The sequence below is a fragment of the Myotis myotis genome, unplaced genomic scaffold, assembly GCF_014108235.1.
Source record: "Myotis myotis isolate mMyoMyo1 unplaced genomic scaffold, mMyoMyo1.p scaffold_m19_p_7, whole genome shotgun sequence".
In the NCBI taxonomy this organism is placed as follows: domain Eukaryota; kingdom Metazoa; phylum Chordata; class Mammalia; order Chiroptera; family Vespertilionidae; genus Myotis; species Myotis myotis.
The window spans coordinates 75,302,247-75,329,126 of record NW_023416379.1 but is presented as its reverse complement, the minus strand read 5'-3'; the positions used below and the strand labels follow the sequence as shown (position 1 = coordinate 75,329,126).

The following is a 26,880-nucleotide window of genomic DNA, read 5'->3' as shown; positions in this document are numbered from 1 at the left end:
CGTAAACTTAGCCTCTGTCTTTCATCACGCGAGGAAATTCACAAGGTTTCCCCACTTTTTCTTCCACACTCTCTACTGGGATGTTTAAATGTACAAACTTAGTTTTCAGCCATGTACTGGCATCTAGGAGGCATTGTGTTTTATGTCAGTCTTTCATTAGCTGAGGAAGCACCTCATGCTAATGTGAAAGAATATTATTCAGAGATGAAGTCCATTTCTTGACTCTTTATAGGAGGCGCTACAGGACATTTCAGTCAAAATGCTGGCAGCCTGTGACTAGAAAGTGCCATGAAGATGAGACTTGCATCAGTACCTTGGGCAAGCAGGACCTCATTTGCTCAGGAAGCGATGACTGCAAAGCAGCTTACATGGGCACCCTTGGGACGGTGCTTCAAGTGCAGTGCACCTGTAGGACCATGTCACAAAGTGAAGAATCTCTGTGCAAGATTTTCCAGCATATGCTTCACAGAAGGTCATGTTTCAGTAAGTTATACATATTTAGTGAATTATATATAATATATATTTCTTGAACAGCACAAAGTAGTAGTCCAGCACAGAAAATTTGTTCACAAAGACAACTTAGTCTGCTATTCCATTTTTTAAAATCTATTTTCTGATTATGTTTTGTGCATTTGGTAATTTTACTCATTTGTCTACATGACAAATGTAAGTTATATGTTTTTAACTTACATGATTGGTCATTCCTAGATATTATTTATTGATTTCAATATTGACAGCATGAAATATTTATCCTACCAGATAGCTGAATGTATTAGGTATTTATCGTAAGTAACAAACCACCCCAAAATGCAGGGACTGGAAATAACCATATATTTACTCACAATTCTGCACATTAGGCTTGGCTCAGTTGGGTGGTTCTTCTGATGATCTGGGGTCACTCGTATAGCTACAGTCATCCAGTGGCTCAACTGAGGCTGGGCAATGCAAGATGGTGTTTAGCAAACATCTTTGGCATGGCTCTTCTCCCTGGGACCTCTTCAGCAGTAGATCCTGGGATTCTGACAGTGAAGATAGCATTCCCAGCAGCTAAGCCCTAATGGGCAAGTACTTATCAAGCCTTTGCTTCTTTCACATTTGATCATGTCTCATTGGACAAGCAAGTCACATGGCCAAGTTCAGCGTCACTATGAGAGGAGGCTTTACAAGGATGTATATATCAAGGTTGGATTCATTAGGGGACCATTAATTTTTTAATCTACTTTCTGGTTGCCAACCTATGTAAAACATACTGACTCTTGGATTTGTTTTGTCTCCCCTTGTTTTTATTTTATTTATTTATATAGTTTTATTGATTTCAGAGAGGAAGGGAGAGAGAGAGAGAGAGAGAGAGAGAGAGAGAGAGAGAGAGAGAGAATCATTAATGGTGAGAGAAAATCATTGATCAGCTGCCTCCTGCAGGCCCCACACTGGAGACAGCTGCAACACAGGCATGTATCCTGAATGGGAATCACACTGTGACCTCCTAGTTCATAGGTCGACACTCAACCACTGAGCCATACCAGCCAGGCTCCCCTTGGTTTTAATATTGACCTGGCTGTAATGATGAGATGGAAAACATACTTTCTAAAGTTATTATTTATTCAATTTTGGAAAGAAGAAAACTGATATTTGGGAATTTAAATAATTTTCCCAGCATCTTAAAGTAAGCAAGTGGCTGAGAGGGATTTGTCTATGAGTCTTATAGAAAGAAGCGCAGGAAATGATCATATACTAATTCAAGGCCTCTCCACTGTCCATATTCAGGGTTAGTCCATGCAACCATCCAAATTTCAAAACATCCCCAGACCCCTAGGCCCCTAGTTGAAACCACCAAACCTGCAAACAGCATTCCCGGGAGGAAATAACAGATGTTTCATGGCAAACCAAACTTTTATATTTATGAAAAATATTTGAGAGATACAACCACATATGTATCTATATCTGTACCTATACATTGACATGGTTAACTCTATACAGGTCCACACACACATTTTAAATTTTTCTATATTTCTTTACAGATACTAATGTGATTACAATTATGATTTGTTGTGTATTAGGTAATAGACATACAATTCAGTGTATGGTTTTGATTCCAACAGAATCCTCTGTGGAATTTCTACAATTTTTATAATTAGCACTAGAGACATATTTCAATTGAAATATGATACAAAGAGGAGAATGCAGCATGGTATATGTTGAATCTTAGTTTCTAACTAATCATGCTCTTTGATTAATATTAGGTGGCTAATTCTGTCGGAAATAAATGTATTTATAATGAACAGCTCATAACATTACAGAAGGAAATAGCAAATAAAATAATTGAGACTGATAATATATAGTTACATTATCATGGTTATTTTTACTTGGTTTCTCCATATTAAATGATAGTCAGAAGAAAAAAACAAAAGGTAGATTCTACAGGTTAGAGATAACTCTGTTCCTGGGCATAAGTTCCCTCAAAATGTCACTCCCAGCAACCTAATTCTAGTCCTAAGCCTGGTTTTCTTCCATGTATTTTTAAGTATTGTCATATTTTACTTCCATGTGTTTAGCTACTATAACCTGTACAGAGCAAAAATTATTTTTAGAGAAACAGTAGAAATAGAATTTAAAAATTCATCAACATCGAAGTAGTAGTAACAATGAAAAAAATCTAAAACTACTTCACTTTCTTCACTCACTAAACTTTATGAGCTTTGCTCCTCAAACATTACCCACTAAAAGCAGGAATTTTAAGTGACAGGTTTATAGACCTAAAAGAACCTTGCAGGCCTTCCGTCACAGTCTCCATCCTTGAATTAAGAGGAAAAGTTTCAAACAAAAACAAGAACCAAATCCCGAGGCCTGGCTGGTTCTAAACGTCTTTATCCCTGCCCCGTATGCTTGGGAAGTAGCAACAGCGCATGTTTGAATGAACTGGCTCTCTCACCATCACCTCCTGATTTCTCACATCACCCCAGCATGCTCCGGCATTATCAAAAAGATCTATCACTGCAGCATGTTTCCAAAGCCCTAGAGCTTTCGCTCACTTTACTTGAAAGAGGCAGAAATGAGTAGAGTTGAGAAGACAATTGGGGAAGAGTTTCTGTTTTGCACATTTGTTTGGCTTACAGCATTGTTTTTCAAACTCACTTAACCTGAGACCACAGTAAGCAATGAATTTTCCATTAGCTTTTTATATGCAATGTCTTCTGTGTGCGTGTTTTTGATTATTGTTTTTCTATTCCATTATTTTCAATGTTGACTACTACCCACTAAATGGATTTTATAACTCACTAATGTGTTTCTCTCTGAAGTTTGAAGAATACTTGCTTGGAGCCTGAATTCAGCTGGAAGTAATCTACATGAATGTGACCAAGTCCATCTTTTAATATTATAATTATAAAGTTTATTGAGTGCTTAATTCTGGTCACATTTTTTTTTACTTAGTCCTAATAATTTCATGAGCTAGACGCTCTTATTTTCTTCGTTTCACACACAAGATAAAGGAAGCTATGAGATTAAATGTCTTGCTCAGGGTTCTATACCCAGAGTGCAGTAGACTTGGGATCCTAACTGGCAGCCTCCTGCGTCCTCCTGTCTGTGAAAAGGTAGACAGCAAGCTTGTGTCCCTTCAGTGTGCCACAAAGCCCTCGCAGGCAGAACCTCTTAGTTCTGGTCACAGAATTAAGCTTGGAAAATGTGCCAGAGAGCCCACCTCCCCTGCAGGACCAGACTTAGGCAAAGGAGCATCCTGAACAAAGTGTATGTATTCAGCCACCAACTTCCCTTAACCACTAACCGCTGGATCCTCACAGGCTGACTTCCTCCTGGGGTCTTGCAGCACAGAGCAAGTCTGTTGCAGGCAGAGCTGATAGAAAGGTGAAAGAAATGGAACAGAGACACATTGGTTAGTACAGAGAGGACCACAGGGATAGAAAAGTTAAAGGATGACTATTGTGTAGCTCGGCTACACTGAGGGATTCAGTCACTGACAGGAATGTGCTCTTGTCACATTGCTTAAATTGTCTTTTTTCTTGCCAACTCTAAAAGAAATTTGGGGATATCCCCACTCTGCCCATAAAGATTCAGTTCCTTTTTTCGAGGAATTATTTTTAAAAATGAAAAGAGACTACCTACTTATTAAATCCTACAGGGAATGGAAGGCATAGCAATACATGTATGATAGATATAAGCTGAGACTTAATTTAAAGGAGTACAGAAATAAAAATAAATCTCCCCCCTGTTCCATTCTCTAGAAAGTCAACGTTCAGAAGCTTGATGTACATCCTTTCAACCCCTCCCCTTTTTTTACTTTGAACCTTTTAAGTACATATAAAGCTTGAATACCTTGTATACATCCAAATAGGAGCCTTCTTCATCCTGACACACACATACACACATATTTTTAATGTAATAATACTATACATTCTGCATTAGAGCTTGCTTCTTAACTTAAAAATATGTGATAGACACATTTGCAAGTATATACATGTGTGATGGCTTAATTCTTTGTAAAGTTTGCATAGTATTCTATAGTATTTGTGTGTATGTATGTATATACATACATACCATATTTATTTAATTACTCTATGAATAGAATATGATTGTTTATCAATATAGACAATTTTAGCTGGCATTTCAATAGAATAGGTTTTGAACAGTGAGATTACTAGACCACAGAATTTTTGCATTTTTAAATTTGGTAGGAACTAGAAATATGTTTGTTTCAATTATATTCTTAGTAAAAAAAAAAGATTGTTTTACTTTTAATTTTAAATATAAATGACACTGAACATCTTTTGAAGCAGTAGTAACAATGAAAAAAAAGTTTTACTTAGTCATATGCCTTGCCTAAAATATCTTCTTCTTTGAGTACCAGTAATGTCACTTTTGTAGCCTACATCAGATGTCTGTACTGACATATGTGACAGCTCACTGACCTGCATGTCTCTTACAATGATCCTGAATCTGTGGTCCCTTACAGCAAAGTGATGACCTGGTATAGCCTTGGGCTCATATTCTGACCCTGCATGTGTTTTCTGGGCTATGTAAAGGGGACATTTTTTTCACTGCTTCTTGAATAGCCAACCATTCTTCCTCAATTAGATACTTTCCGTTGACATTTAAAAATATATTTTACATGATTTTCCAAAGAAAATATTTAATATAAAAAAACTATGAAGAATAATGGTATCTACCATTCAGTTTAAGATACCAAACATTGCCTTTATTTTTTTATTTGTTAAGTGCCCCTTCATTTTACATCTTTTTCTCCCCCTACTTCAGAAGTAATCATCATATACTGAAACCCACACACATGATACATAAGTGATACACATATGCATGATATTGTCTAGGGTAGTGGTTCTCAACCACTACTGAAGAATCACTGAGAGAATAAAAACTCTGATGTACAATAAGCTAACACAATTATGTCATAGAGAGGCAGGATCTAGGCATCAGCGGGGCCAATTTCATGGTCATGTGGCCAGTACAGTCACACAGGTACTCAGAAGGGCCTGCACTTGGGGCTTCATATTCTGCAGTCATCATCTCTGACTTCTTAATGATTTTATCTTTCCATTTGTGTGTTGGAAATGAAGTCCAGTGGGGCATATGTGAGGACCCTGGAGCCTTACTCCTATGCATTCCTGCCTCTTGCCACCTTCCTGGGACAGGCAGGTTCTCAGCTGCCTACCCCGCTTTTTGGTACCCAGGCCCCATTCAGGATCCTTTCTTTCCCTTGCCCTTCATCTGCCACCAGACATTTGCCTTTTTTAAAAAAAAAAATGATATTGAGCTTTATGATACATGGCTGTAATTTTTTTAATCTTTTAATTGGCCTTCATTTTCTTAATAAAAATTACGATAATCATATTCTTAAATAGCTTTGACTATAATTATTTATAGATGTTGTTACATATTACAGTTGTTACTATAAGTCATCATTTTAAGATTATATTTTAGACTCTTTGTAGTTGACCTCTATATATTTAATTGATTTTTATGCATTATTTTATATACAGTAAGATTGTCCCTTAGGTTGATTTACAGTCTTTACGGAAGGCCTCTTTTCTATGCTTCTGAAAATTATCTGCCTGCTTATTTTTTTTAAATTTAAGATTGGAGTAGATCTTGGATGATGTGCAATCCAGATTTTATGGTGTGTTGTAGGAGACAGGCAACCTATAAACTATAGAGATTAGTTATTATTCCCTGCAATCTCCCCCAATACAAACACCAACACTTCCTCCCCCAACACACACACATACATTATACACTGTAACAGAGACCTCATAACTTCAATAAAAACTCTCATTCAAAATAAGGAAATGTGGGAAAGTTAGTAATGGGATCCTTCTTGACAGGCCTTATGAAGCTTCCCTGGCATTGTGCACATTTTTGGCCACCTGGGAAGGACCACTTTTTGTGGCTATGATTTTTGCCCTCTGGGAGTTCTTCCCTGTCCATCTTCCTTTATAGCTATATTCAAATTAGGTCTGGGGGAGTGTGCCCTCCCTAGGAATATGGTGCTCTCATAGACCATATCCTGGTCATACAGTTTGAGGGACTGAAAGCTATTTTGGAGTCACACACTTTTTACAAGCAGACTGGTGGTTTGTTTGGCAATATAATCTCTTTAAAATGTGTTAGAGTTCTCATCTATTTGCTTTTAGTCAGTTACATTGGCCAGTACCCATAATAAAAAAAGAGTTTTCTTGACTTAGTTCCCAAATCTGCCTTATTTCCCAAGTCTGCCTTATTTCCTTGCTTCCTTACTCCAACTTAATGATTTAAATTAATTTAATGATTTAAACTAATCTAAACAATGGACTTGGGTGAAAATGTAATACCCTTAATCTGTTTTTTGCTGCCTAGTTGAATCAATTTGTTTAACTCAGAAATAACTGGAAATCTTTTTCAGTCTTGTCTCTTGCTATTTGGGTTGTAGAAGCAGTCAGCTTTCAATGTTATAGAATCCTCATTTTAATCTCTCTGATTTCTACTTGAAAACCAGCCAGTTTCTACCTGAGCTCATATCCTTATTGTAAAACTCTACACAATGAAAGTCAAGAATAATCAACTCAAACTATCACTTTAACTCTTTTTGGGTTGTCTTGCTCTTTTAGGTTCTTCCAAAGTGCTTTGAGAAATGCATTGTAGAACTGTCTTCATGTCAGAAAAAAAGGGGCAAGCATTTATCCTTTGGAACCTGTCCCACACCTCTCATGAGCCTTGATTCTCTAGAAATTGAATTTACTATATTTATGACTGCTGAGTGGAGCCACAGTGGCAGAAAGGCACTGGCTAGGAAAGAAGGAGGTATGGCATAAGGTGAAGGTCTGTCATGTTGCACTTATACAAAGATTAGGCATTTGAGGAACCATTTTGATGATAATGAACAAAGGCATATTCATATCCAGAGTAGGGATAAATTCCAGTAGGAATGCATCACTGCCTTCTTCAGGGTGGAAGGATTATGAAATCATCAATCTGCCACCAAACTGCCAAATTGAGGGTTTAGTATTGGTCTCTGCTATTGCTGGGAGGTGTGTCATTCGGGATTGCTAAAACTTTGATGGATTAGCTCTAGGAAGAGGGAGTCCATTCTGTGGTGCCCAGACACTGCACCATCCTTTCACAATAGTTATACTCTTCATGCTCACTGCACAGGCCTGGTTGGCCTCCACGGGGTAGGTCACAAATTTACCTAACTGCTAAGGGCCTACTCTCTGGTGAGTACTCTCAGCGAGACATTAACTTGAATATAAAGATGTGCCTAGCTTGTGCCACTATTATGGGTCCTTCCACATGCCTCTTCATCTCATTTCCTTATCTACAATCTTTTAAGTTTGCTCTTTTCATTTCTCTAATCAAGCAATTTACCGCTGTCCATCAGTCTTAACTTCTTCCCACTTCTTTCTCTACAAAGTGACAATTAAGAGTAGTACTTAACCCTGGCTGGGTTGCTCACTTAGTTGGAGTGTCATCCCGTACACCAAAAGTTTTCAGGTTCAATTATTAGTTAAGGCACCTAGGTTGTGGGTTCCATCCCTTTAATATTTCTCTCTCAAAAGTAATTTTAAAATATCCTTAGGTGAGGATTAAAAAAGAGAAGGCGTACTGTTCAAGCACTGCCTCTGGAGAGGATTTCCCTTCACCACTGTAATCTAAAGCCATTTCTCATGGGTTTGTGCTGTGGCAGCTGCCCTTTTACAGTTAGCACTGATAGTCTCTATTCACCTTTCTGGGAACCAATGACTTAATGGATTTAATGATACCCAGTTAGGAGCATGTTAGGAGCTATATTTCAAATGGCAAATAGTCCTCCACTGCAGGTGGCATAGCCTTGCTCCAGAACTCGGGGGTGGGGGGTCTCTGCTATAACTCTCCTATTAGGGCATGACAGAGGCTCCACATTCATCGGAGACTGTGAATGAGATTGTTTATAAAGTGCCTGTTACATAGCAAATGTTCTATACCTTTGAATTGCTTGTCACTCTAAGCAATTGTTTGGGGTTCTGGATCGAGAACTGGACCATTGGGTATCTTTTTCTGATGTTTCACTAAAGCCAACTGGTTCCATAACTCTATTAGGAAAAATCTTTTCATTATTAGTTAAGAACGTGATGATCACAAAGACAATCACAAAGTGTTGAGAAAGATGGACATTAAATTTTTGATTCTCAAACCTGTTAACACTCTGAAATATCCAGATGATGATTAGTTTAAAATATAGATAGCTCAGAACTCATTATTAGACACACACACACACACACACACACACACACACACACACACACACACACCAGGTGGTTCTGATTTTCAATCAAGTGTGGGAAGTTTGGGAACCATTGCTCTAATCCACATGTGGGAAACACCCAGTCACTGGCCATAGGTCCCAGAGCCTCTTTTCTCTCACACCTCCCAGGGAATGAGAAACGTCTGTGCACAGAAAGGCAAGGCTAATACTGCGCAGCTCTCAAGGTGGCCTGCTTCACCCCATTGCCTAAAAACAGTTGGTACACATTAGCCACTCAATACATAGTGAATGAATGAATGAATGAATGAACAAAATGAACCAATGTCTACTACATCTCTATAGTAGAACTGTCTTCTGAACACCATTGTTTTTCATTCTTTTATTGGAACTCTCCTAATAATTCAGCTTCCCTATTAAGAGCCTCACTCATTTGTGTTTCTACTTACACTGGAATTTTCAATTCAAATATTTGAGCAAAGGAATCAGGAATTAACAAGACCAAGCTGCTGCTGCCCACTTTAATAAAAACATTTCAAGTTCCTTATAATTTCTAACAATTTTCCTCTTTATAGATCACCTTTCAAAAAGTTTGAGTAGTAGGCAACTATTTTACAGTTGATCCATGGAAGGTATCAACACATAAATAAATAATTGACCCGAACATATATTTGCTCTTAAATGATTTTATATCCTTAACAAACTATAAAATATGGGTTGCTCTGTCTGTTAATAATAAGGGTGAAAAAAGAGTATCCCCCAAAGATTTGCAAAACGAATTGACTTTTGTGAAATTTTAATATAAAAATTCCTAAAAATGTATATAGTCCTTTAAGAAGCTTAAGAAAAGAGCCCTTGGTATTAGTACCTGTTTCTATCATTAATTTCTTCTCTTTTTTTTTGTAGTCCTATTTCTCCCCCATCTGTTTATTAAAGCCTCCTCTTAGATATCAAGATTGCTAGTAAGACTGTTTTATTTATCTTACTTGTCTGCATTCAATGGATAGATTATTTGGCTGTATTTCATCTTGCCTTTCAACATTTCATCTGTCTATTCCCAGTGAAGGTCTTGATCTAAAAATAACATTCCATTAGTGAACATTTTTATATAAAGTTCTTTAAACATGCCCATATATATGGAGGTGCATAATGCATACTTTTATACATTTTTTTCTAACCTACATAAAATTTTACACTTATTTTTAGTATAATACTTTAAATATTGCACAGAAAATGATTAATGAAAGCTCAAACTCACTTTTGTAAATTATTGTTTGAATTTTTATTGTTGGCTGATCACTAGCTGTCTGAGAAGGAAGATTATAGACTACAAATAAAACAGCTAAGTGAATTGTGAAAGACATTTCTATTGCAAAAATTTCTCTCTCTCTCTCTCTCTCTCTCTCTCTCTCTCTCTCTCTCTCTCTCTCCCTCCCTCCCTCCCTCCCTCCCCCTCTCCCTCCCTCGCCCTCACCCTCTCCCTCTCTCTCTCCTTTTCCCTCTCCCTCTCTGTCTCCTGAACACATACACATGCCGTCTTCCCTTATAGCCAATTCATATAGGTTAGTATTCCAGGAGTTTGTGTTAAATTCTGGCTTTAAATAAATCACTTCATCTAGCCAAAACCACTGACCTTTTCTTGGTTTCTACACAAAACTTTAATTCAATTCCAGTATCCTTCAAATTCAGTCCAGGTGCTAAAAAAAGTCTCTTGGTTTTCCAAGGAACAGTCAACAGAATTTCCCTGCTCTGTATTCATATTTATAACATAGCCTGTAAATAGCCCAGTATTTTGTATTTTCTGAATTAAAGTGGCTCCATGGTGAATTTGTAGTTCATCAAATTCATAGACACTCACTTATAAATGTATGTTTTTCCTCTTAGAAATTAGTGATTACTCCTTTAGGATCTTGTTTTTTATTATATGAAAACTCTTCAGATTCTTTAAAGAATAGGCATGTGTGTTATAAGTTACCAATAAAGAGAATAATAAAAAATAAGCCATTTCTTTAGAATGACTTTAGTTACCACCCAATGTAAAAATTCTGATCCATATATTTTGCTTTTATGCTATTTAATTTATAGACTTAGAGATCAGGACATTTCTTTGGGTTTGGTCCTCATGAATAAATTAATATATTTAACCTTTATTAGCTTTCAAACCTAAAATATAAACAGGGCCCCTTCCTCCTCCCTTCTTCCTCAGCTCCACTCCTGAATTTTGGTAAAAACCATGATCAGTAGCAATTACTCTAATAATCAGATGCCATGTTTGAAAGTGTTAATAGATTTTATTAGAGATCATGGCCCTAGGAACGCAATATGGCACTAGCATGTCTGGATTCAAATGTTTTGCCTTCCACAAGATAAATAACTGTAAACAAGAGACTCATTCTCTTTGCCTCAATTTTGTGTCTGTGAAGTGAAAAATATAATATCAATCCTAAACCAGAATGCTAGTACAAAGGTTATAGCAGTTAATTTATGTAAAGAAATAGCTAGAACATAGTAAAATTCAGTAAAAGAAATTCTTACTACAGATTTTGAGGAAATGGAAAATCATGCAAATAAATAATTTTTGCATAGTATTATGATGTCATATAGATGGTGCTGGAGACAGACTGATTTCTGGAAGATCTAAGGTAGTGGTTCTCAACCTGTGGGTTGTGACCCCTTTGGGGTCAAATGACCCTTTCACAGGGGTCGCCTAAGACCATCCTGCATATCAGATATTTACATTATGATTCATAACAGTATCAAAATTACAGTTATGAAGTAGCAATGAAAATAATTTTATGGTTGGGGGTCACAACATGAGGAACTGTATTAAAGGGCCAGAAGGTTGAGAACCACTGATCTAAGGTGTCATATTTTCTCAGGATGAGTGACTTCTTAAATATATCTTTGCGTGATGTTAGGTAGATGATGAACTTGGACAACTGGCCTTAGACTTTAATGTGTTTAAGAATAAAGTGGTTTCCAGTAAGAATGCAGATTCTGATATAGTAGTTATGGAATGGAGCCTGAGATTTGCATTTCTAATGAGCTCCCAGGTGATGCTGTTGGTCCAGGAATCACCCTTTGAATAGTGTGGACCTAGATTACCTCTTAAGGACCATTTAAGATACATTAAATAATTTATATATCTGTCTACTGCTGAGAAATTGATTAACTAATCAACTGGATACATGATGTTAATCTAATAATCCATTTTTATGGACACCAGGTGTCTTGGTGTCATGAAAGAGTTCAAGCGTGTCCTTATAATTTCCTATAATAGTGGCTTAGAGCAGGTATGAGATGAACTTGGGCATTTGCATTTCTAACAAGTTCCCAGGTGTTGTAAATACTGTTTGTCCAGGTACCACACTTTGGGGACTACTGGCTTAGAGAAATTATTGATTCTTTCCTGGAATCAATTGATTCTTTTCCTGAATTCTTTACTTGAATCATCAATACAAGCACATATTTCTGTGCCTCCATTGAAGAAATTTCAGCATTGGTTGTTTTGAGATATTGTGATTTATACTAAGAAAAAGACATTTGGTTTTCCACTCTATTCCTGGCATAGAGTTCCTATTATTTCTTGTGGTTAGAGCAATAAGGGTGTCTTTTGTTATGTTAATGAGGTGACCTTTGGAAACTCTTAGGTAACAGAAGGATGTAGGTTGGTTGCCAGGGGAATCCACTAAGTGATTAGAAGAAACTTTTAGTACCCACCCCTCAACCTCCAGAGAGAAGGAGGGGCTCGTCATGATTTAATAAACCATCTCTATGTAATAAGCCTCATAAAAACCCAAAATGAATGGGTTCAGAGAACTTTCTGGTCCATGAACATGTGGAGGTGCTGGGAGAGGGCGTGCCTGGAGAGAGCATAGAAGCTCCTTGCCCTTTATATCTCTTCAGTCTGGCTGTCCCTGAGTTATATCCTTTCATAATAAGCTGGTGATCTGGTAAGTAAAATGTTTCTCTGAGTTCTGTGTGCCATTCTAGCAAATTAATCAAACCTGAGGAGAAAGTCATGAAAACCTCTCATTGATAGCCAGTCAGTCTGAAGTACAGATAACTTGGACATGCAGTTGGCATCCTGAGTTGGAGGGGTTGTTGGAAACTAATTTATAGCCAGTTGGTCAGAAGTATAAGTAAAAACCTGAAATTGCAACTGGCGTCTTTCGGGGGATGGTGGGGAGGGAACTGTCTTGAAGAACTGTGGAATACAGTGTTACCTCTGGGTAGGTAGTGTCAGAATTGGATTGAATTGTAGGACACCAGGTGGTATCTCTAAAATTGCTTGTTGTGGGGGAAACCCCCTTCCACACACACACATTGGAATTGGTCTCAGAACTCAAAAAGAGACACCATCCCTAGAACCATGATTCTTAAATATGTTTCAATTTGCTTACCAAGTCAGTGGAGCAAGAGATCTCATCACCTCCCATTTATCCCACGCAATAAAACATCCCCAGAGTCAACAGAAAGAGAGGCGCTGGTTTTCATTAAAGAATAGTGAGGTGATGTCTGCTTTTTGTTATGTATAAATAAATTATTAATATAGCCCAGATGCATTAGTACCAAGATTGTTATGTTATAAACATGAAAAAGTAAACATGGATCACCGGGAGAACTTTCATTGTCCCCACTATTTTACCGTCCACATGGATAACCAATGATGTGATGGATAAAAGTCATGCGTCAGAAAACAAAACAGTATCCTCACTGGAGCTTCATCATGCAGCACAGGGTATTCAGCTAGAAATGCAGAATTTGAGCTCCACACCAAGGCTCCAAGGTAAAGAACAACCAAAGGGTGAGGAGGAAATTCAGTTAGATCAAGTTACTTATTTGAACCTCCAAAATGAAACCTAAATGTATTGGGGCAAATCCTATTTTTCATGCTAACTTTTGCAATTTTAGGGAACACTTTGTCTTGGCATCTCATTAGAACTTCACACATAGAAAAATCACAGAACCCTTAAATTTCCCCGAGGTTTGCCTAACCTCCCAAGGATAGCAGTCAGACTCAGCAACTAGGTTAGACCATGAGGAATGGTGTAACCTCTATGATGGTGTAGGTTACAACTTCCAGGGCAGTTGGGGGCAACCAGGCCTGCAGGGGAGGACAGTTAGGGCAACCAGGCCTGCAGGGGAGGGCAGTTAGGGGTGACCAGGAACACTTTGTCTTGGCATCTCATTAGAACTTCACACATAGAAAAATTTTAATTTCCTTAAAACTGCAAAAGTTACTGTCTTGGAAGTTGCTAGTCTTTAGAATAGAGAGGTAGAGCCTGCAGAGATTCTTTGGTGCAGTTAGCTTTCCTTTGAAATCACTTCTTTTGGAAAGCAGTGACTATCAGGTGTTGGTACTCTTTGAGCATGTTGTCACCTCAAAGAACCTTAAATAGATTGAATGACTAATAGCCAGAAGCAGCTCTTTAAAACACTGCATTAATATTAATGGTAGCAAGCTCTGGACAGATGCTTGAAAATAATCCCACCATTTGAAAAACGGCAAGGAACATTTTAAAAGATCTCCTTGCAAACTCATCTCAGCATTGCAAAATAACATGGAAGAAATTGAAGCTATATAAGATATAATTCCTTCAAATTAAGGTTTAATAAACATATAAAGATGTTGCTTGCCAGTTTAAAGCTATACCCTGGCTATGAAGGCTAGCTTACTTGTCTTTTGTTGACTCAGAGTCCTGTAACCTACCTAGTGCTACATGTATGTGTTTAACACTATTCTATTCATTTTATGTTTTGATTCATTTTCACAAGCAATATGTGAAGTAGGTGCTCTTTTTTTTTTTTTTTTTTTTAATCCAAGAGGAAACTGTAATACTTAGAAGTTAGTAATTTATCTAAGATCACACTAAAGGCAATAGAGGGAGAATTTAAACAAGGCATGTTGGGGTACTGGAAACTGATTTTAACAACCATAATATACTCTTCTCATCTAATGATTTGAAATTTACAATTATCAGTTTATTATAAACTAGAGGCCCAGTGCACGAAATTCATGTAGCGGGGGGTGGGGGGCGGGGGGTGTCCCTCAGTCCAGCCTGCACCCTCTCCAATCTGGGACCCCTCATCGGATTTCTGACTGATCCCTCTCACAATCCAGAATGGTGGCTCCCGACCGCTCGCCTGCCTGCCTTCCTGATTGCCCCTAACCACTTCTGCCTGCCAGCCTGATCACCCCCTAACCACTCCCCTGCCAGCCTGATCGATGCCTAACTGCTCCCTTGCCAGTCTGAACGCCCCTAACTGCCCTCCCCTGCCGGCCTGGTCACCCTAACTGTCCTCCCCTGCAGGCCTGGTTGCCCCCAACTGCCCTCCCCTGCTGGCCTGGTCACCCCTAACTTCTCTCCCTTGCCAGTCTGGTCACCCCTAACTATCCTCCCCTGCCAGCCTGATCACCCCTAACTTCCCTCCCCTGCAGGCCTGTCCCTCCCAACTGTCTTCCACTGCAGGCCTGGTCTCCCCCAACTGCCCTCCCCTGTAGGTGTTGTCCCTCCCAAATACCCTCCCCTGTAGGCCTTGTCCCTCCCAACTGCCCTCCCCTGCAGGCCTTGTCCCTCCCAACTGTCTTCCCCTGCAGGCCTGGTCCCCCAACTGCCCTCCCCTGCAGGCCTGGTCTCCCCCAACTGCCCTCCCCTGCTGGCCTGGTTGCTCCCAAATGCCCTCCCCTGTAGGCCTTGTCCCTCCCAAATGCCTTCCCCTGTAGGCCTTGTTCCTCCCAACTGCCCTCCCCTGCAGGCCTGGTCACTCTTAACTGCCCTCCCCTGCTGGCCATCCTGTGTTCACATGGGGACGGCCATCTTTGACCACATGGGGGCAGCCATACTGTGTGTTGGAGTGATGGTCAATTTGCATATCACTTCTCTATTATATAGGATGTTATATCTTCCAGGGAACATGTGTGTGTATAAGAAGAGAATCCTTGAAAATTTGTTTGATGTAATATAAAAAGCAAAACAAAACCAAGAGCCTGCCCTGGCCAGGTGGCTCAGTTGGTTGGGGCATCTTCCTGTACAGGAAGGTTTCAGGTTAGATCGCTGGGTGGGGCAAGTATGTGAGGCAAGCGATAGATGTTTCTCTCTCACATCGATGGCTTTTCTCTCTCTCTCTTTTCCTCTCTCTCTAAAAAAATAATAATAATAATAAAAAGCATACCCTCAGGTGAAGATTTAAAAAAAAAGCAAGAGTCTAGGAAATAAGTTTGATCTCTAAATATACCAGGTGGTACAGAGGAAATCAGCTACCCTTACCCTAGAACACAGGTTTCTTACATGTTAAATTTTAAATTTTAGTAAAAGTTTATCAAAAATAGGTGATCTCTGATGTTAGTCGTGCCCTAATATTCTTGGATTAGGTGGCTGAAGACATATTTGAGGCCAGTACATTTTCAACAAACATCCACACTACCTGTGTAAGCTCTGGAGTAGGTTTTTTGTTTTTGTTTTTGTTTTTTGCCAAAAGACCAGTAGTCTGCCAAGAACTTTTCCTTCCTGTGATTATACCAAAAATTTAAGAGAGGCTTTTCAGTTCTTTCTTTGCCCTTGAAAAAATACTCATTCTTTCAGAAATCTAAATTGAGATTTGGAGTAAAAGGTTTTTATTTCGTTGTTTTCCAAACTCCAAATAGCTTTATAAATAATGTGTCTGAGGCTCACTAAATAATCACAGTAGGGCATGTTTCTTTGCTTCTGCTACTTACATGCTTAAATCTATAAAATGGCATGTTTCTAAGCAAGGAACATGAACATTTTCATGTAAGGCATGCTCAAAATATGGTATGGAACTTCTGCTGTATACAGCAATTCAGTTGGCCATTATTTGGCACTTTGACCAAGCTCTATTCTGTGTGGGTGTGAAAGAGATTCAGTGAATATGTATGTGTGTGTGTTGGCTTTTGTTGTTATAAGTATATGTGTATGAGGAATCGTTAGCTGTTTTAACTGGGGTAATTTAAAATCAGATCTCAGGGGGAGACCCAGCTTCCTCTTAACCTCTCTGAAGAGCGGCACCTGATCTGGTTGCACCATCCACCTTCACTGGCTAATATTCCAATCAGAACTTCTAAGAAATCACCTGGCAGGTTTCTCCAGGACATTTCAAAATTCAACACTCCCTCAAGGGAAGAGACATGGGGGTGGTGGTATCCCCTAAAGATACAGCCCATTCCAATGGAGACAAACGCTGGCTTCAGTTTCACCACGAGGTTTACTTGTGCACAACAGTTCCCAATAAAATCCAGCTGGTTTAAATTTTGTCTGCAGACCTGAAACCCAGCAAATTTGGCTTGGCTTCCTATTTTGCAGAAAATGCTTCACACGACTGTAATCTGGAAATACTGCAGCGTACGAACCCTCAATAGAAACAACAGGAGAACAGCTGTCTCCTACCTTCACTTTCCCCCAACTCCATCTTAAAGGCTTAGGTGTTGTTAAGGGAGGGGAAGGAGTCTGCCACTGAGCATGAAAGATGGTATGAATCATCCATGACTACCTTTGTTGTTTGTTCTGAGCCAAAAGAAAAGATTAAAGAGTTGCCATTGATGAGTGAGACAACTCACATTTTGGAATCACTAGAGAAGGAAGGAGCATTTAAGATCATGGAAGGAAATAAAACAACAAAACAATACTGTTACAATCAAAACAATAAAAGGCTTCAGTCTGTGAAAGCATAGTGTTATCTTTTCCATTTTTCCACCCTTATGCTTTCACTGGCTTCATACAATCCCCTTGTTGCCTATAATTGGGGCTGGAGTTGGTGCCAAAGCTGCATAAAATAAGCAGCCTTTCCTTTATACTTTCTGTGCATCATGATTGTGTATGTGAAGTCATAAAATCATTTATTATGAGCATGTGTATTCCTGGCTTAAAGAGCCAAGTATTCTTGTGACAACAATATAATGGCATCAGATGTATTCCCATAAAACACCATATGTGGGCACTTAATAGTTATTGCTCTGGCACCTACATGCTGGGATATCATCTTAAAGGGGGACTCCTTAGAAAAAAAGAACATTTGGTACCTAGACAAATAAAATGAGATAGGTGAGCAAGGAGTCCAGATTTAGGTTCTTGATAATGACAGCTTACCTTCCATTAGTATCAGATTGTCTCAAAGCATCTTCTAGAATTCTTTGCATGGGTTCAAGGAAACCCTTTACAGCATTGCAAACACCAGTAAATAGTCTCTCAGTCTCCAAGTTATAAGAATGCTCTCACATCATGTTGATATCTAGTAAACTGTAAGTGTGGGAACAACATAATTTTTATTCTTCTTATCTGTTACTCTTTCGAAAGCATTTATTTGGCTCCTGTGGTACCAATTACAGTAAACAAGTTGGTTTTCAAACTAGATAAAAGAATGCAGAGTGAATGCTGTATGAGGTAGAGGGAGTGCCTGATGATGTTCTGAGAGTATGTCTCTGAGACAGACTATTCCTCATTGTCCCTTTCTCGTCTGCCAGCTTCCAGTTTAGGGTGGAATGGCTTCCTTTGTTTGCCACTGAGGCTGGAGTCTGAGAATTCCCAATTCCTAATATGCTTTGAGTTTGCCAGAACTATGGGACTGATGTGTCGTTATGATGTTAGCCCCTGCATTGGGTGGCCAGACACTCATTGTCAGTATGAGATAGGGGATTTCAAAACAATGCAATGGCAAGAAGAGACCAGAGCTCACTGGTTCCTGGTTGAATGTCCATTTCATTTGGGGGTCAAGGCAATCTGAAAAGTGGGAAATCATATAAATCAGATTCTAGGGCTTTTTTCAAAGGGCAAGTTAATGATATAGTGCTGTGTGCCACTGGGGTCTATGTAGGAAGATGCTGCTGCCGATGTTTTAAGTTTCCATGCCAGCCATGAGTCACTACCTGCATCTCTATTCACTCACTCTTCCTCGAGTAACAGACAGGCTGCAACATACAATGGCATTTTGTTTAAAGTACATATGGTAGTTATTACATTGAAAATGTACACTGAGCATATGTCTACAACCCTAATTGTGCCTTCCAACACTTCTACACGGCTGCTCCGACCCAGTCCACTTCCCTCACTGTTCTTTGGCCCTAACTTCCATTCCAGCACCACTCCTCTACAATGGAAATATTGTTGCTTTTAATTGTTTTTGTTCTTTTAATACTGCCAGGTAGCTGAAAGGGGAATTTTGAGGTGGAAAGATCTCTTACTGAACCAAATAAATTTTTCTCTAATTGGTAAAACTGACTTAAGAGTTACTATCCCTACATCTGGTTATTCTCTACCAGTTGCTGATTTTTTCAAAAGCCTTTATCTACTAAACAGAAATCCCTGACCTTTTCTTCTCTCTCATTAAGAACTTGTATGCCATTATCCTACCACAATGTGGTTTGAAATCTGGTTTCTCTCTCTTTCACCTCCAACATCATGAATTTTCCATTCTCTACCAATGGTTCTCTATCCCAACCATGCATCGAAAGGGTATAGACAACTTTTGAAATTATGATTGTCCAGAACTTAATCCCCACTTATCCTTTGACCTATTAAATTAAAAATTATAGTGATAAGTCCTAGGAATCTTTCATTTTTAATGCTGCATAGTTAATACTGATATGCAACCATGATGAAATATACCTTTCTAACTTAAGTAATAACTTCATTGTATGTCTATCATCTTACAAGATATTTTATGTTTAGCTCATTTAATCTTTACAATGAACTAATAAATATTATTTTCTTCATTTAATTTAACAGGAAACTGGGGCACAGAAAGTCATTTTTAAAAATATACGTTTCGCCCTAACTGGTTTGGCTCAGTGGATAGAGCATCAGCCTGCGGACTCAAGGGTCCCAGGTTCAATTCCGGTCAAGGGCCTGTACCTTGGTTGCGGGCACATCCCCAGTAGGAGGTGTGCAGGAGGCGGCTGATCGATGTTTCTCTCTCATCGATGTTTCTAACTCTCTATCCCTCTCCCTTCCTCTCTGTAAGAAATCAATAAAATATATTAAATATATATATATACTTTTATTGATTTCAGAGAGGAAGGGAAAGGGAGAGAGAGATAGAAACATCAATGATGAGAGAGAATCATTGATCGGCTGCCTCCTACATGCCCCTACTGGGGATGGAGCCCACAACTCTGGAATGTGCCCTTGACCAGAATCAAATCCAGGACCCTTTAGTTCTCAGACCAACGCTTTATCCACTGAGCCAAACCAGCTAGGACCAGAGAGTCTTTTGTTGAGGGTTTTTGGTTGTTGTTTTTTTTTGTTTGTTTGTTTTTAAATACTTCAGGTAATATAGTTAGCAAATTTTAGAGTGAGGACTTGAATCTGTGGCTTGAAGCCAAAGGTTGGCCTCTCTTGACTATACTTACTATATTCATTCATTCATGCTATTTACTAGAAAATTCTTTTGTTTCTATTTCTCATTATGCCTTTGGGGATTTACTTAAAGTGACAAAACACCTGGAAAATTCATATTTACAATGGCCTATTATCTTGTATTGCAACCTAAAGGTGTGTATGAGTAAAAATCATGTGGCCCTAGTTGATTAGGCTGCTGTTGCTGAGTTATGCAGTTGCATACACTCTCCAAACTTCAGCAGCTTGGTTTCTTGGTCATGGTACCTGCAGGCAGCTATGGGTTGACAGATGAGGTTCTGTGACCCATTTCTAGACTCAGGCAAAAGGTGTCACCACTATTTGGAATATGCCATTTTTATGGCAGAGTTTTAAAAAAGGCAAGCAATAGAATTGTTTTTAAGCTTCTGCTTGAACATAACATATCATTGCTGATCACATTTTTTTAATAACTCAAGTCAAGTTCAAGCCCAATGTCAGTGAGGGCAGTATATGTTCTCCTCCCACAAAAATTGATGCTATAAGTCATGTGGCATCAGGCAGTGGGTTTGTAATCCATTACAGTGAAAGAGGAGTGAATCCTTGTGCAAAATAATATAATCAATCTCAATTCCCCTTCTTCATATGAAAAGCATGAGACTCAGAGGTTGAATTAGCTTGTCCTAGGCTAATGAATGACACAACTAAGAGAATGATGGAGTCTTTCTGACTCTAAAAGTCAGTGTTCTCCCTGAGCAGTCAGTTTGAAAAATGGGGAGAAGGACATTGTAGCTCTCTCCTCTATTATTCTTTCATCTTCATGCCAAAGCTATTCTAAAACAGCATGTCCCTCCAAGAACCTGAGTCATCTTTGATTTTCTTCTGCATATTCAATATCAAATAAAAGTCAATATAATATTTATTAATGATATTTTTTGAGCAGGTATTTTGTACCAAACACAGGTCCAGAATCTCTTTATATATTGTCATATTTGATTTTTAGCAATACATTTTGTGGTAGGCATTTTCCCATTTTAAAGATAGGAGGGCAGAGTCTCAGTACACGGCTTAAAAGGACAGCGCTGGAGTGAGGCAGAGCTGGTTTTAATCCATCTCTGCTCACATGCTTGTGCTATGATGCTCCGTTACGCTTTCCAACAAAAAGTTCTCTGTTTTAAACATACACTTACATTTGTTTTGTTCTCTGCTCTGGCTTCCACCGGCTATTTTTAGTTTTCATTTTCTTATACCTAAACTGCTACTGTAGCTTCCTAGTTAGATCTCCCCACCAAACCAGTCTGTCTACCATGAGCAGACTCATTCTCAAATGGTGCCTTGACCAAGTTATGTCTGTGCGCAAAAAGACAGCTCTTGGTCTCCTTGAATCCTGTTTTCACATCTAAACTTCCTCATCTGATTTCCAAGGTCACCCAGAACACACACCAGTCTTATTTCCCTGCCATATCTTAAATGTGTACCAAATGTGACTAGGTATAAATGATCCATGAAAAGGTACACATTTGAGGAATGGTAGGAAATAAGGCTGGTATGTGTTCTGGTGTACTTAGTTGCCCCTCATTTATTCCCACCTCACTTTATTCATATTAGTCCCTTTACCTGAAACTAAATCGAGAACTTCATGAGGGCAGGGTCTTGTATTGCCCTACAAATGTGCCCCATATTGATTACCATAGTGCTACCTTTGAAGTGGGAAGTGATTACTTAACTGGAACATCTGTACTTGGGTACAAATAGGGTGGTTTCTGCCACATGGTCCTGTAGACATTTATAGGTGACTAGGAATAAATGATCCATGAATTCCTTCTAGTTCTGCTGGAATAGGTCACCAAAGTACAGGGAAAATGCTAAATTTGCCATATCCCCTGAGGACAAGTTAAGACATTGAAGAATGAAAGATTAACTGTCAGCAAGCATGGAATTAATGTTGCATCACACCAGCCTCTCCAAGGGGCAATAGGAGTAGCATTTGGGAAGTCAGGAATCTCCCAAACCACAGGGTAAAAAATTTGTTTGACTCCTAGGAATGGAGAATAAGAAAAATTGTGGTGTCAGGTCCTTGTGAATGTGCGTGCTTAGTAAAGTATTATAAATGAATACCTACATGTATTGTGTTTTCTGACTTTCTGTTGATTAAGATAAAAATCCTCAAAAAATACCTTATGCCCACCCAAAATATATAAATATCTGTCTATCAACCACATCTACCCATGTTATCCAAGATTTCTTAGTAGATTCCAAGATATATCCCATGGGGAAAATAAATTTAGGTAAAGTATGCCCATATACCATAGTAAAAAAAACACATAAAAACTAGAAACACTTGCAGCAAGTGTTTGCAACTTATTGTGTTTAATCTAGAATTTTCAAAATCATTTACTTATGTTTACTCATGGCATCTTTTATTTGTCTAATGCATAAAAGTATAAAGGTATTCTACAGAACCATAGTGCTACAGTATTTTACAGTAAAAACCATAGTATTTTACAGTATTCAGTTTATTTTGCCTCTTCTAACAAATTTTGAATTTACTGCGTCCACTTAGACATCTAATCCAATGAAGATGATGCTTACTCTTTGGTCATTAGTAAAGTTTGTTTACTAATGGGCAAAGAGTAAACAAACTAGATTCTTAGAATTAATGCCCAGGAAAAAAATAGTTTAGCACATTTTAATGGATTAGGAAACCCTATGCATTGCAGTTGGGACATTGAATTCATATTTTAAGAAATGGTAATAATATGTGAAAAGTATTGGGAATTAAATGTGATGACTCTTGGCTGATGGCATTTAAGTAAAGAGAGACTGGTATATAATAATATACTACATAGTGTATGTCACCATACAGTGACAGGTGTGCTATTCCAAATGTGAAAGTTGCTAATATATACTTTTTTGGCCATTAGATAATCACATGGGAATGGCATTGCAGGAGCCATATTATACTGTAAATTAGATAGATGTGGTATCAATTCTCAAGAAGATTGTTGTCTAAGGAGAATTAACAACATATATCATACTTTCAGCTTTTTTCCTAAAAATTTGCAAATTTATGTACAGGAAAGAGAGTTTCTGAATTATTTTATCATTCCAAATTACTATAAAGGCTTTCTGAAATGTTTCCCTTTTATTTATTTTATTTCTCTTTCTTTTCTCTGGTGTTTTTAATCAACCTTGAAAAAATTTCATAAGCCAATCAGGTAAAGTCTTATACATTTCCAAAAGGGTACACATTAGTAAATGATTCAATTCGAAATGGAGACATCAGAAAACTATCTAGACAATTAATGTTATTGTCATATATAATTTTTTCATAAAAATTTTATCTTACAAAACCTCCACATATAAAAACATAAACTTATTAAATCATTAAAATATAGTGTAAAATAGTCCAATTTTTATCTTACATTTGTTTTATTCCAAGTTCTCCTAGTGCTTACATAATATAATTTAAAGTAAAAATGACTTCAGTTTGGGGAATACATTTTTTTCTATTAAACTTATTCTAGACATAGATAGTTTTAAACAGGGGAGTTATTTTTATGTATGTACATTGTATCAATGTAGACATAGATTATAGTAACCAAAGATATAGCCAAGTCTGTTTTTAAGCAGTTACACTGATCTTTTGTGAATTATTCTTTGTATGTCCTTTGTCTGATGAATACTCTGGAAAGATTTATCTGGTCCTAACTCTACATCTGTAAAAAGAGAAAATGCTCATTTTGAAATCAGTCTTTTCTCTGCCAAGAGCCATTTGGATATTTATAACATCATTCACGGGCCATACAAAATTATCAACGTAAAAATTATCCTAGTATATTTCATCAGTCATTTAATTAATTCACCCTAATGCCAGACCAAATGATTTCACAGGCCTTATATGGCTCGCAAGCTGAACATTCCCCACCCTGGTCTAAGATAACCCATGTTAAGAATTGCAGCAATAATTTTTTATATTTCTGTTAAATCCTAAAATTAAAGTGTTTGAGTTGTCTGCTTACATTGAAAATGATGTAATGTCAGAGGTGTGCGCAGGTTAAAATGTCCTACAGGTGTATGTGAGGCATTTCAGATGCTTTAGTTACATTTGTTATGTTACTTCTTCTATTGTGAATTTCAGCAACAGAAACATATATAATCATGAACATTCGCAATCAGATAGTACTATTAAGTGCTTCTTATTGTACAACACTATCAAATACAACTTGTCCCTATTATTTTTCAAATGTATTTCCTAATTCAATTGTCTGCCACGTTGAAAAAGCTAAAAGTATTTTACTTTTTTCTGGTTTCTAGGATGTATATTACATATCATTGGTAGGAGATTTTGCTGTAAGTCACATCTCCCCTACTTACCAAGTTTGTGATCTTGAACAAGACAACTATTCTGAGTCTGAGATTCTTTATTAAGTCAAAATAATTCCTCTTATTTGACTAGCTCTAAAATTAAACAGTGTTTGTCAAAGTGCCTTGTAAAGCATTAAGCACCATATATAGAAGTAAAGCATTGTGTGTTGCATGAGTATATACATGCATTTTTCTCTTCCATTCTATGGACATATATACAAATATATAATTATAAAAATCTACATATATACTGGGGAGAGTGGGCCTATGCCACAGTCTGGCCTCCCTCTGCAGGAGGTGACCAGAGGGCCATTTGCCACCACCACCAGTTGCCTCCCTCTGCAGGAGGTGACCTATGGGCCGATCAGGGGATGGCACCAGCAGGTGAGTGGCCGGCCCCGACCCCCATCACCCTGCTGTCTCCCCTCGCCCTCCCCATCACCGTTCCCTCCCTCTGCCCGTGGCATCTGCCTTAGCTGGCCTGTGCCACCCCTCACCAGCCCCACTTCACCCACTGGTTGTTCCGCTGTTTGGTCGATTAGAATATTAGGCTTTTATTATATAGGATGCTCTAACCAGAAATCTTCTATTCCTACTTTCTATCAATATATATATTTTTTAAAAATATATGTTTTTATTTATTTCACAGAGAGGAAGGGAGAGGGAGAGAGAGATAGAAAATCATCAATCATCTGCCTCCTGCAAGCTCCCTACTGGGGATCAAGCCTGCAACGGGGGCATTGCCTGGAGTCAAACTGTGACCTCCTTATTCATAGGTCAGTGCTCAACCACAGAGACACACTGGCTAGGCTCTATCAGTATCTTTAGGTCTGTTTTGTATGAGCCCAAAGCTATAGGTGACAGGTGTGTGTTTTTTAATTCTAAGATGTAAAATTATTTCCTTCTAAAACCATAATACTTTATTGATCTAATCTAGTGTTAGTTATTAGAAATACCATAATTTGCATTCCCATTGCTACCTCAGTGACTATTTCATTATTTTCAGAAACTATTAAGAAGAATGCAGAACATTTGGGAGATTTTTTAGTACAGTTATATATATGTATATTATATACTATATACTATTATATGTTATATTGTTACATGTTACCTTTTACATGTTATATATTTTATATATATACTCAACAAACAAATCTACAAGACATATGAACAAAACTGTCATTCAACCAAGGATCAAAGAGCCAGGCTTGTCAATAGATGCACTTAGACCTAGGATGGGGTTATGTCCTGACAAACCCATCATAAGTTGAAAATATAAGTTGAACATACATTTAATATACCCAACCTACATCACAGCCTAGTCTACCTTAGGTATGATCAGAATACTTATCAATCTACAATTGGGCAAATCCATCTTGCTGCCACTGCCCAGTTCATGAGAGTATCATACCACAAATCACTAGCCCAGGATATTGAGAGCACAGTTTCTACTAAACGTGTATCACTTTTGCTCATTCATAAAGTCAAAAAAGCTTAAGTCAAGCCGTCAGAAGTCAGGACCATCAGTATAGTCATTTACTAACTCTGAGCTTTTTGGCTCAGGTCAAAACTCAAGACGAATGTTCTGGAGTGCATACTTACTCATTTATGTGGGTTTTGTTTTGTTTTTGTTGATATATGAAAAGCTGTCCATATTTGATGTATGCAGCTTGATGAGTTTGAAGATTGTGTACACACAATGAAACCATCACTAAAATCTATACCATAAACATATTTATCAGCTCCAAAGTTTCCTTCCATTCTCTGTATTTATTATTTTTGTATGTGTATGAGAAGAATACTTAAAATGAGGTCTACCCTTCCTGCTAATTTTTAAGTGTACAATTCAGTATTGCTAACAACAGGCACTACAGTGTATAGTACATCTTTAGGATTTATTCATCTTGCATAAATAAAACTTTTTACCCTTTGACTGATACCTCCAAGTTTCCCCTTCCTGCAGCCCCTGATTGGTAACCACCATGTGTTTAGCCATAGTGTAGAAAATAAACCTAAGACATGGTTTTGTCTCCTTTGAAGTTTGTGAACTAAATAAATGAGCATGTCTTATTGATGCAGATCATGATTGTTTAGGCACGCATATTATCTTGTTGGTTTAGTTTTACAACATAAGTTTTAGCAGCAGTGGTATTGAATCCTCATTATCTGTGTTTATACTTTGGTTTATCATATTGCTAATGTATTATATTTTTCAAATTTAAAGATGCTTATGTATTTTCCTTTTGTCCCAATACCAATGCTTCTGGGTATATTTTAGAAGGGGGCTTTCAGGCAACAATGATCAAAATAGTCCATTATATATGAAATTTCATTCCTGATCATTAGATGAAATAATTCAAAACTCATTTTCTATTTGGGAATTTATATGCCTTCAGATAAGACAATCTTGACCAAATTAGAAATTTAATATATTAACAC

General features: G+C 37.9%; 1 protein-coding gene across 1 annotated transcript in view; it reads left to right on the top strand.

Moving 5' to 3' along the window:
- GFRAL (GDNF family receptor alpha like) overlaps nucleotides 1-26,880 on the top strand; it is a 52,968-nt gene that overhangs the window by 20,454 nt on the left and 5,634 nt on the right. The window contains exon 6 of the mRNA XM_036316489.1: nucleotides 233-483. Within this exon, the coding sequence (XP_036172382.1) occupies nucleotides 233-483 (251 nt within the window). The remainder of the gene's footprint in view (nucleotides 1-232; nucleotides 484-26,880) is intronic.